Below are 12,168 nucleotides of genomic sequence, written 5' to 3' on the forward strand. Positions count from 1 at the left end.
ATTGCCCACGAAATGGGTATGTATGTTAAATCCACCAGAACTATTTTGAAAAAGAACAAATATAAATGCTACAGGATACGCAAAGTTCATCACCTTGATGAAAGGGTTTACGGAAGAAGAGAACAATTTGCGAAGTGGTTAAGACGTAGAAATAGGGAAGTTGGGAATATTTGTAAAAAAATAATATGGACGGACGAATTAAAATTCACCAACAATGGTTGGTTCAACGGAAATATCTATTATAGGTGGAATAATACAAACGAACATTTACATAGGGAAACCAATTTCCAAGAAAGGTTCGGAATAAATGTTTGGTTGGGAATTGTGGGAACAAACATCCTTGACCCTTCCTTTTACGATGATCGTTTGAATAGTGAAATGTATCTTCATTTTCTATTCAATGAATTCGATGTCTATTTAGATGCATTGCCACTGAATATTCCCCATGAAATACAATATTTTCAATAGGACGGCACTCCTCCCCATAATGCAGCAATAGTAAGGAACATTCAGATGCAACAATGGAAACAATGGGCCAATTAACTGGCCAGCTCGAACCCCAGATCTTACTGCTTTAGTTTTTTTGTCTGGGGATACATAAATGATAAAGTTTTTTCAACACCAAGTACAGATATCGACCATCTCAAACAAAAAATAAGAGATGCATGTATTAGTATTACACCTATTAAATATGCTAGAAAATTACCACAGAAATTGTCTGGACCGAAAACTTATGTGCATTCAACAAAAAGGTCAATTCGAGCATTTAATGTAGATTGCCATGTAGCTTTGATTTTCCGTATTGGTTTAATTTTTCCCAAAAGTTCATGATAAAAGAAATTGTCTTTCTGTATGATTGTTGTCACTGATGATGGTAGTTATTTCAAATGAAAAGCTATAAAAATATAAAATGTGATATACCCTTGGATTGTGAATTTATCGCTTTATCTATATCTACTTCGGTTCTTTTTGTGTCAACTTATGTATAAATTCGTACTAAGGACTGCGTGCAACTTCGTAGAGGTAACTTCACGAATAGTGTAAAATAATAAACACTCTCTCATATTCTTGAATCTAATTTTGTAGACGTTGTTCATTCAACAATATATAAGCCAGATGAGTTTTTGTTGTAGGTGTGTGACGCTATGGTGTATCTAGAGAGACACAACTACATCCACAGAGACCTGGCCGCTAGGAATTGTCTGGTGGGAAACGATCATTCGGTTAAGGTGTCAGATTTCGGATTGACACGATACGTTTTGGATGATCAGTATACGTCTTCGGGTGGCACGAAATTTCCTATCAAGTGGGCTTCACCTGAAGTTTTGAATTACGCGCGGTTTTCGTCGAAATCAGACATCTGGGCCTACGGTAAGAAAAATCGTCATTATTATATGTTATTATTATTATTTCAATATGATTAGCTAGGGCCAAAAGGAATGCTATACAATAGAAGCACAACGGCTTCCGTACTGTTACGTTTTTCCAGTAGGTTCGACGATATACTGTTGTAAATCATGCCCGAAAGAAAATAACGCCGGCTGCCACTGGTAGCCATAAACCAACTGTGACGTAGCTAAGAGCGCGCGAATGTACGATGATTCCCCTCCACTCGAGAAGCAGCGAGAATAATGCTACCGATTTCGACGGAACTTCGGCGAAATTTCTTCGGCATTCTATTACGATATTTAAACGCTAGCTGCGAGTGTATCGAGACAGTCAAGTGAACGTTACAGTGCGGTACACGAAGTGATTTAGTAAGGCAATAGACATTCAAATAATAGTTGAAGTTTTAGTTGAAGTGTTTGTTGTATTTAAAGTGAAATAAAGTTCAGTTTGATTATTCAGTGTAGTCAATTATTGGTCAACCCACGGAGAAAAATGTAACAATACCGTACAATCGAACTTACCTTTATTTCATTATTACACTGCCAATACCACACAAAAACTTCAACTGAACTTCAGACTGATACACAAATGTCTATCGCCTCATTAGTTCGCTTTGTACCGCACTTTCAACTATACTAGCCTCCTGTGTATGTTGGTAGTACTTATATATCTCAATGGAAGTCTTCGGAAGCCGATAGAAATATTCTCGAAGCGACGCGACACCTAGATCGATCGAGAAGCACAAGTAAAGTTGAGCGCGACTTAGGCCAAGTCACAGTTCATCGACGAAGACCAGCGACGGCCGGCGTTTTTTTTTTCAGGGGATAATTTCGACAGTACTATGAATAAAAGCGCAGATGTGCTTCTAATAGATTCTGAATCATAATGGCTTTTACTACATATGTTCAAAATATGTTTAAAATATGTTTTTACATCAAACAGCTATCGCACTGCGGCTTGAACCATCGACAGACCCATCGGCCGATTGACTGAGTGAACAAAGCACCCACGTCGAACCGCCTGGCTACCGACCGACCTACATACATACCGACCGACATAACTGATAAATTTCCACCATTTCAGATAACAAACTCATCGATCATCAAAATTCCTAATCACTAGTTTCATTGTTACAAAACAAAATCGACGAAGGATAATCATTCACATTTATTTGATTGTTGAGCAATTGTTCTGACATCTTAAATCCACTGGTTTCTAATAATTCCAAAAGATTGCCAATGTTGAATCAGTCTCATTGAAGAAACTATTTTCAAATACTTTAGATCTAGCGGGGAAAGTTATCCCCGTTTGTCCCATATAAAACGTTTTTGTCCAGAAAATACCACAAGTCTACTCATATTCTCCTGATTTTTGTCCGACCCTGGAGTTTTGCCTTGGTTGTTTTTGATAAATTCATTCAAATTATTATATGTTTTGTAAGCCATTTCTTTCTTCATGAAAAAACCAGCAATATTTTTGTCGAGTTCACTGAAGCAGGTTCAGTACAATCAGAGATGAGCAAATTCATTGCAGTTTTAATTGAAGAAAAAAAGATCAAACAGTTTGATATTCCTCTTGAAGGTGATCAAAACACGTGTCAAGGTCTTAAAATAACGGTTTGGTGTTGGGAAAAAACTCCAGGTATTCATTACTACACCAAATGTTCCAAACAGTACATCACAAGTATATAATAAATGACAATAATATAATAATAATATTATTTATAATCATATTTTTATGCTGAGTTGAATTATATTACAGATGAGTTTCCAAATTGTTTTTGTAAATGAAATATTATTATTGTTTTCCAGGAGTTTTGATGTGGGAAGTATTCTCTTGCGGAAAAATTCCCTACGGACGGATGACTAACAGGGAAGTGGCCGAAAGTGTTCAAAGAGGACGTATTTTAGAAAAACCGCAGTACTGCCATAAACAGGTGTATGATGTAAGTGACTCTTCTACTGAAATTTCATTGTTTCTTTTAACGTGCTCCACTCAGATATGAAGTTTAACTGTTGTTTATCAATTTTTACGGCCGGAGTCACGGCCTATCATTTTGGAAGGCCGTGGTCGAATTGACCCTCAAGTTTTCAAGGACAAAACACAAGCACTGCAGGAAAATCCTCAAAGCGCTCTCCTCAGGAAGTTCATTCCACATGAAAACGCAGTTCTCCAAATGAAAAAGTTCTTAAACAGTGAAGTTCGAGGTGTACTGAGTTGAACCTTAAAACGATGAGCAGCCATAGTTTGTCGCCTATTTCTGATATGTACCGCTCTTGGTGGAATCAAATGTGCCAAGTCACTTGAACACCCCCCGTGAAAGTATCTATAAAAGAGAGACAAATCTCCAATTTTTTTTTCGATGTTCCAAACTATCAAGGCTGCAAGAGATGCTCGTGTCTCCAACCAGACAAACGACTCTTTTCTGGATGCAATCCAGCATCTTCAAGGTATGCTAAGGGGTGGAGCTCCATACATGAGAACCATACTCCAAAAGTCTGATCTGAACTTTATGAAGCATCAACAGTTGCTGAGGTGTGTACAGTTTAATTGTTCGTAATAGTGTTCCAAGCTTTTGAGAAGCAGCCTTTGCAATTCCAGCGACATGATTGTGCCAAGACATTTTGGTGTCCATTTTAATCCCCAACAAACTTATCGAAGCAGAAAGCGGAATTTTCAGTCCTGACATTATTATATCCGGTTCGGAGACATTTATCTTTTTGGAGAAAACCGATGCCAGGGTTTTCATGGCATTGAATTGAACCTGGTTACTTTCAAACCAATTCGCAATTACCTCTAGATCCTCATTAAGATATGCAACCTGCTGCTGACGGTGAAGATGTGCATCAGCAGACGACGTCTGGAATCCAAATGGAATGACGAGACAAGTGCGCTGTCGTCAGCAAAGCAATATATTGGATTCTTGTTGATATACAATAAAAAGAGGGGTTAGACAATATGGATCCCTGGGGAACACCAGCGTTGTTGGTAAAAGTATTCGAGAGATATCCATCGACGTACACTTGCACGGAACGTTCTTTCAGGAAAAATTTCATTAGTTCGAACTTCTATTGTCTGATATTATATAATATGATTTGAAATCCCTGAAAAAACTAAAATAAGAAGAAATTAAAAAATGAATAGCTGAAAATAACAATTATATTAAGCAAAAAAACCTGAAATGAAATAAAATACAAGTAGAAATAGAACAATCGAAAAAAAAAATAAATAAAAAAGTTAAGAGATTCCCAGTCAAGCTAGTTCACGAAAATACGTTTCGATTGTTAGTAACCACAATCGTCTTCGGGTGATGACTGGACTGATTTCTCCGAAAGGTAACTATTTATGGGTCATTCGAGTACTTTCACTTATCCCCGCTTTTCATTTTTTCCGCTTCACTGATTAAATGGGAGATGACCGTTTGGCGGGAGTTGGCCATTTTTTGCTTGATGATGGGTTTCCATATGTTGCGTATCTCCACGTTAGCTGAATTGGACAACAATTGGACAAGCTGTTGTTGGACAACATGTATGACGCTTCTTTGAATTTTCTCCCAAATCAATGTTCCTCTCTGTGTATGATCACAGCTTGGGACCATTCGATGTTGTGTTGATGTGTCCAAACATGCTCTGCTATTCCTGATTTACTGGTTTCCCTTCGCTGTGTGTGTTTCTTGTGCTCGGTAATGCGAACAATCAATGGCCTCTCAGTTTCACCAATATATGATTTTCCGTACTCACAGGGTATCCGGAAATCGCAGTACGCGTTTGGTGGCCTGGTTTTTGTGAGGCTGCTACGGATAGTGTTACCGGATCTGAAGCAGGTTCTGATGTTGTACTTGGAACCAATTCTTCTCATCCTCTCCGATAATCCTCTGATGTAGGAAAGTGCGAGCACTGGTTGTAACGGCTTCTCTTCCTTGCGAGGCTCCTGCTGTATTTTATCCAAAGTCTTTTCTACCATCGCTTTGGTGTAGCCATCCTAGTTCCTTCTCGAAACCTTCCTTTGTTTTACAGAGCCGGAAAGCACGGTCTAATAGAGTCTTGATGATTCCTCTTCTAGTCGATTGATGTTGGTTGGATTCGTGGTTCAGATTCTGTCCCGTGTGAGTGGGTTTTCGGTATACAGATGTTTCCCACTTAGTGTCGGTCCTCTTCACCAAAACGTCTAAGAATGGCAATTCGTTGTGGATTTCCTTCTTCATTGTGAAAGTTATGGAAGGTCTCACGCTGTTGATGTCTTTCAGGAAGGCGTCTAGTTCAGTATTCCCATGGTTCCATATTATGAAGTTGTCGTCAACATATCTCAACCAGGCTTGAGAGTTCTTGGGGGCTTCTTCAATGGCCAGAGTTTCAAACCACTCCATATATATGTTGGCTATGACTGGTGGAAGTGGCGATCCCATTGGCAGTCCCTCATCTTGTGTAAAGAATTCGTCATTCAGTTAGAAATAACAGTTTCGTACACAGCATCCTAGTAATTCCATAATTACTTCTATAGGTAGATTCGTTCTATCTTCCAGGTTCCCGTCTTCGAATAGCTTCCTCTGTATGGTTTGGAGTGCTACTTCGACCGAAACGTCGGTGTAAAGGCTTTCCACGTCGAAGCTAATTAGTTGATCTTCCTGTGTGACTTCAATTGACCCTAGTAGTTCGACAAAATGCCTTGAATTCTTCACAAAAGACGATGTTTTTCCTTGCAATGGTTGTATTATGGAAAGTAAAAATCTAGACAAGTTTTGAGTAGCCGAATCTCTGGAGCTGACGATCGGTCTAAGCTGAACGTCCTTCTTGTGGATTTTGGGTAGTTCATGGGTAGCTCTTTCAGGGATTTCAAATCATTTTATATAATATCAAACAATGGAAGTCCGAACTAATGAAACTCATCATGAAACATTGTCAATCACCTTCAAACAAACGTTCTTTCAGGAAGCTGGAGAGCCATACCCAAATATGATCCGACAAACCATAGCATCGAAGTTCGGCCAGCAAACCCTCACGCCACACACAGTCAAAGGCCTTAGGAATATCAAGCGCAAAAACTCTTGACTCTCCATATTTCTCGATTGCGTTTTTCCAAATATGGGTGACATGCGATAGAAGGTCGCCTGTTGATCTTGTTTCCGAAGGTCATATTGATGATCGCTGAATATGTTAAAGCCTTTCAAATATTCAAGGATACGGTGATTTACTGCTTTCTCCATGATTTTTGATATCACTGATAGCCAAGCGACTGGTTTATAGTTATTCGGAAGATTTTGCTGGCCCTTTTTGGCTGAACACAAACAATTTTTCAACAAAAAGGAAAAACAAAACGTTTCGTCTGCTACTGTCGCAGATATCATCAGTCGTATGTGCGGTGACTGCGAAGACGAACGTTATATCTCGAAGTTTCAACAATGACTGTCTCAGTAACTGTCTGCCGCAGTAGCAGACGAAACGTTTGGTACTTCAAGTTTCATTCAACCACGGCCTACCAGCCCGGATTTTTCTCTTCAATATTGTGTATCTATCAATTTTCTTTCACTTATATCTTTTTCTTAGGTTATGAAGAGATGCTGGGCGCTACTTCCGGAAAACCGTCCTTCTTTCAAGATGCTCAAAAAGAATATGATGCAACTATCTCAAGTTATATCGGCCGATTAATCTATTTTCAGCGTTCATTACGCGAGTTTTTCAGCCTGATGAGTTTCAAGTCAAGAACTAAGTTAAGAAATTGTGTGTAATGTTTATGTGATGATTTTGTGTTTGAAACGAAGTAATCTGTGATAACATTGGAAATCTCCAGACATCCAGTTGAGATTTGACCTAATTTGGTTGATTCATATTTTTATACGAATCTCTGTATTTTTTGAGTGGAAATACTGTTATATATAGATAAGCTCAAATTGGTATTTCTGTTACTGGATCTGTTAATAGGGGAGCCCAAGCGGGGATTTCGGGATTTACTAAAGCGCGGCAGATTAATATACAGGGGGATACCTTGTACCCGGTTAAGTACCTCCACCAAATATGAGCCCCATATATAAGGCCGCCTGTGAGGGATAAAGGATCAGATTAGTAAAAAAAATTGATCATCAGAAATTCTCGAGCGCGTCAGATTAAGGTAGGGTGAGTTAATTACCTGCTTGAAAGTGTATATTCCAGTAATCTGACAATTTGAGAGTGACGTAAAAAAAGGGGAGGGCAGCAAAGTTGTAAAAAAATAACGTCATTTGGACATTCTCGAGAGTAATTGATTTTTTTTATTTTGAAGGAAATAATTCAAGGATAACGAAAAATATATAATCTGACGATTTCCGCAAACCTAAATAACAAAAATTCGTCAATGAAGTTTAATGCGTGCAGTTGTGTGATACCTATATATCCCTCTCCGAGTTTCTATTCCTCTATTCTCTATTCATTTTTTCTCTATCTATTACTCTCTCACTCCGTCCCCACTCTGAATTCTGTTGCCATGACGCCATCATAGCTGATCACAGTGACTCGTTCGTGATGAAGATGAAGATGATGATTAACTAATCAATTAATTGATGGATGTAGCCGTTGTTACTACGTGGTAGGAAATCATAATGAAGAAAAGAGAAATTAAACTTTCAATGTTTTTTACCACTTTTATTTGTAACTAACGTTACTGCAGTTTCGTCCTATGGGGACGAAAGTTTGAAAATGTCCTTATAGGACGAAACTGCAGTAACGTTAGTTACAAATAAAAGTGGTGAAAAACATAGAATGTTTCATTTCTCTTTTCTTCATTGATTAATCAATTGATTTAAAAAAATTAATTTTTTTCTGAACATTTAAAAAAAATTATTTTCTTATAAATACAAGTATTCTACTTAAAAACCATACACTTATTTATTTGCATGCTATTTCCTGAGCTTTTCAATTAATTAAGTCCAATGAATTTTTTGAAAAATTTAAAAAATATAGTTTTTGTCAAATCAAGCGAATCCCTCTAGATTAGATAATCGTCAGATTTTGAGACAACACGTCTAAAACATAAAGATGAACCCTATATATCTTAATCTGACGCGCTTGAGTATTTCAAAATGGCGAATTTTTTATTCACATTATAATAATGGCTGCAAGTGTGCGTCAGATCGAAATCGTCAAATTATTGAATGAGAGTTTTTTTTTTGTTGACGCGCTCGATTAATTTTTTTTTCTTTTCACTTTTAACCCTAACGTACGACCACCCACATCATGCAAACGATCAGATTAACATACCAACATTATTAAAAATACGTAGGACATTGATGCTATCAATATCTGACGCGCTCGAGTATGTCCATGCAATAGTATTTTTTTACATATTTAAAAATCTATAGCCGCTTCCCCCACCGATGAAAAGGTATATATTATATAACAATTTTTTCTTCTCATCATCTAAGTTTTGCAACCTAATATGTCTCAATGACGCTCGAGTAAATCCCCATTTTGCATCGTGGGCTCCCCTGCTATGTACTTAAATATTGTCAAATAGATATGATCTCTTTTATCGAAATGTATTCTTATTTGGGATTCTGAAAAAATCTTGGGTATTCATGAAAGTCGGCATGATATTTCATCGCAAATTTAAAATAGTATTTTGACGAGTAACAGGCGATTTTAAAGTCTTTACGGATGTATTTGTAACATCCTATATCAAGAGAGCTTTATGATACTGCGTGAGATTTATAAAAATTGAAAAACAAAGAGAAACATTTTTATGATGAAAAAAACTAAGGTAATTGAGTTCAAAATTGCCTTCTTTTCTCCTGTCAGAAGTCTCCCACATGTAGATAGAAAAGTAGAGAGCAAAAAAAGTTTTTTTCTAAAAATTAATCTCTCCTGAAAAATGAACTTCTTTCGATTTTATCAGTAACTGGTATTCACACATTTTGGCAATGAATAAAATGAATAATTGAACAAATAAAATTTCAATATTTGGCTTTCTAAAAACAGATAACGTTTCGAAAGTAGGCAATCCGTCTCTGTTCTCGAAAATAAAAAAAAATCACTCATAAAAGGCACTCAAGAAAACTGAGGCGTTTTCTGGCGCGCATGTATTCAAAACGTATTCGTTTGTGATTCAAATACGTTCATTATGGCGTTGAAACGATGATGTCACATCAACTATGATTTGAAACGTATTCATGATGATTCAAAACCAGCATGGAGTGGGTTTTGAAACGGAATTTGACGTTACGTTACGTCAGTTGTCAATTTCTGCTTAATTTTGATCGTTAGAGTTTATAAAGTGCTGATAACTCAAGCAAAAATACGTCGTAAGGATGTATAAAATAAAGCTGGGAAATTATGTACAAATCCGATTCTAATTGAGGTTAGAGAAAGTTGAAAAGTTTGTTTTTATTGTTGAATTTGACATCTGACACAAACTCAATCATTCCATTCTGGCGAATTTTATTATGAATGACGTCAGTACGATCCGTTTTTGAATACACGCTCGAATACGATTAAACGCCAGAAAACACCTCAGGTTCATTTCCTCTGACAGTTTTTGAGTGTACCAAGATGTATTGACATCTAGTTAGACAGGACCTGTTTCGAGAATGAACCAACATATTACGTTACCATAGCAACAAAGAATAACTGATTAAAATGTCCAAGATGCATAGAACCCTGGTGTTTCACTGATTCGCATTCGTTTTGTTGAACAGTATTGACAGAAAAAATGAGGTTGACCCATCTGCCACCCGTATTTTGTTCATAATATCTCGAATTTATGTACCCTAATGTAAATAAAAAATCTTTCATTCAATCCCAAATGAAAACAACGCTGACAATTGACGTCATAATTTGTCATTGTCAGTTAGTGTCACTTGACGTGCCACTCTGCACCTCTATGAATGGAATGCTGAATTTTTTTGAATCTCCTTATTATTTCTTCATCAAGAGTGCCGTTGGTTGTGAGTTTTTGACGGAACATTTTTTAGCCTGTTTCGAATATTTTGTTCGTTTCAATGTCATGTTATTTTTGTAGCTCAATAAATATTCATTCTACTGTATCGTTGTATATACTGATCTATAGAGAATTTTCTACTGTATACATTGATGCTGTTAATTTTTTTTCCAATTTTTTTGCCTCTTTTCAGCTTGTTAGTATATGATGTCGTTGAGCGATGTTCGTTCAATATTTCTCTGCAAATTCAAATTGAACCGAAGCGCTGCCGAAACAGACCGAAATATTCAATCAGGCATCTAGCAATGATTGTGTTGATGAACGCACCGTTCGACGTTGGTTTGCGTAATTTCAGCCCCGGAGATGAGCCCGGAAGTGGTCGAGGTACAATGATCCAGGACGAGGATTTCAGCACCCTGGTGGAGACTGACACATCACAAACGGTGCGTCGGATGGCGGAAGAACAGGGCGTCATTGCCCATACGGGTTTTGATGGTGTAAAATGTATTGGGAAGGACAAAAAGCTTGAAAAATGGGTGCCTTACTATTTGAATGATCGACGAAAATTTTCACGTTTTGAGGTCTGTTCTTCATTCCTTTTGCGCAACCAAAACGATCGTTTTTTTGATCGGATCGCCACCTGTGGTTGGACACCGATGAACCACCCAGGCACTTTCCAAAGACGAAAACCCACTGCATGGTATAACTTTCTGGAACCAGGCCAAACCATCGCAGCAAACCCTCGTTATGGAGAAATCGACGAAATATACCGAAAACTGCATCAGGAGTAGTCGGCACTGATCAACAGAAGAGGTGCGATTCTACTCCACTACGCGCGTCCAAGAATTAAACGAATTGGGTTTAAATGCACAGGAATTTATCCATTTGCTGACGTGGATTATTTGGCTCCAGACATGACCAATATTCCACTAGAAGAACCAGAAACTTCCTTAAACGTACCAAATTGCAGCGGGGAAGTTTCCGTGACGTCCTGTGATGCACAACTGTCCAAGGATTTGGTTTCAGAAGAATCGACAGTCACTCCTAGAGAATCTAGCAACGAACCAATAATCAGCGGTTCCAAGCTGTCGACGAGCTTTAATCTAGATGTTGTTCAGATTGTCCATAAATTGAAACCATTGCCGGATGCTGCCATAAGAAGATCAGCGACTCGGAAGAAAAAAGTGAAAGAAGCAAAATTCTAACATCATCACCCTACAAAATTGCTGCTGAGGAAAAAGAGAATGAAAAAAAACCTTAAAGAAAAAAAAAGAAAAGAATGGGATCCAAGTTCAAACCAGCAATAGAAGAGAAGGAGAAACGAACCAAAGGTGTGAAGGCCAAAGGAAAAACTCGACATGAAACGAAGCAAAAGGAACCATTTACTCAAATATGTAACATCGGAAAAACAACTTGCGTAGTGTGCTTAGAGGACCACGACGAAGACTGGATACAATGCTCTAGTTGTCAAGAGTGGGCTCATGAAGCATGTAATACCGACATTCCCCAATATAAAGATGTGTATACATGCGACCGATGCACGTTTCAATAGTGTCCGGCGCTAGGGGTTCGAAGATGAGTCCGTCCGATACTAGGTACCCGTGCCAATTTTTTTTTTTTTTTTACCAAAGCTTAATTAAAGTTCCTAAATATATTTAAGCAAAAGTTGTATTATTTTCAATTGATTTTGATTTTATAATTGACTGACTTGACTAATATATAAATAAAGTTACATTTCTCGAACTAAGTTTTTATTTTATGTTCTCGAAACTGTAGGTGTCCGCCACTAGGAGACTTCTCCTTGAACATATTTGAGAAGATATGCTTATTACCCTTGATTAACAAATTTCTCTTCATTCAACCGTTAAAAAGTGG

General features: G+C 37.6%; 1 protein-coding gene across 1 annotated transcript in view; it reads left to right on the forward strand.

Annotated features, from left to right (window-relative positions):
- LOC111506714 (tyrosine-protein kinase Btk) overlaps positions 1–8,039 on the forward strand; it is a 39,820-nt gene extending 31,781 nt beyond the window's left edge. The window contains exons 10-12 of the mRNA XM_023161894.2: positions 1,134–1,371; positions 3,201–3,334; positions 6,933–8,039. Coding sequence (XP_023017662.2) covers positions 1,134–1,371; positions 3,201–3,334; positions 6,933–7,034 — 474 coding nt within the window. The 3' untranslated portion in view covers positions 7,035–8,039. The remainder of the gene's footprint in view (positions 1–1,133; positions 1,372–3,200; positions 3,335–6,932) is intronic.
- Positions 8,040–12,168: the final 4,129 nt, after the last annotated feature.

Source organism: Leptinotarsa decemlineata, unplaced genomic scaffold (assembly GCF_025532065.1).
Source record: "Leptinotarsa decemlineata unplaced genomic scaffold, Ldec_3_MD MMD2_tig00026328_RagTag_RagTag, whole genome shotgun sequence".
Taxonomy (NCBI): domain Eukaryota; kingdom Metazoa; phylum Arthropoda; class Insecta; order Coleoptera; family Chrysomelidae; genus Leptinotarsa; species Leptinotarsa decemlineata.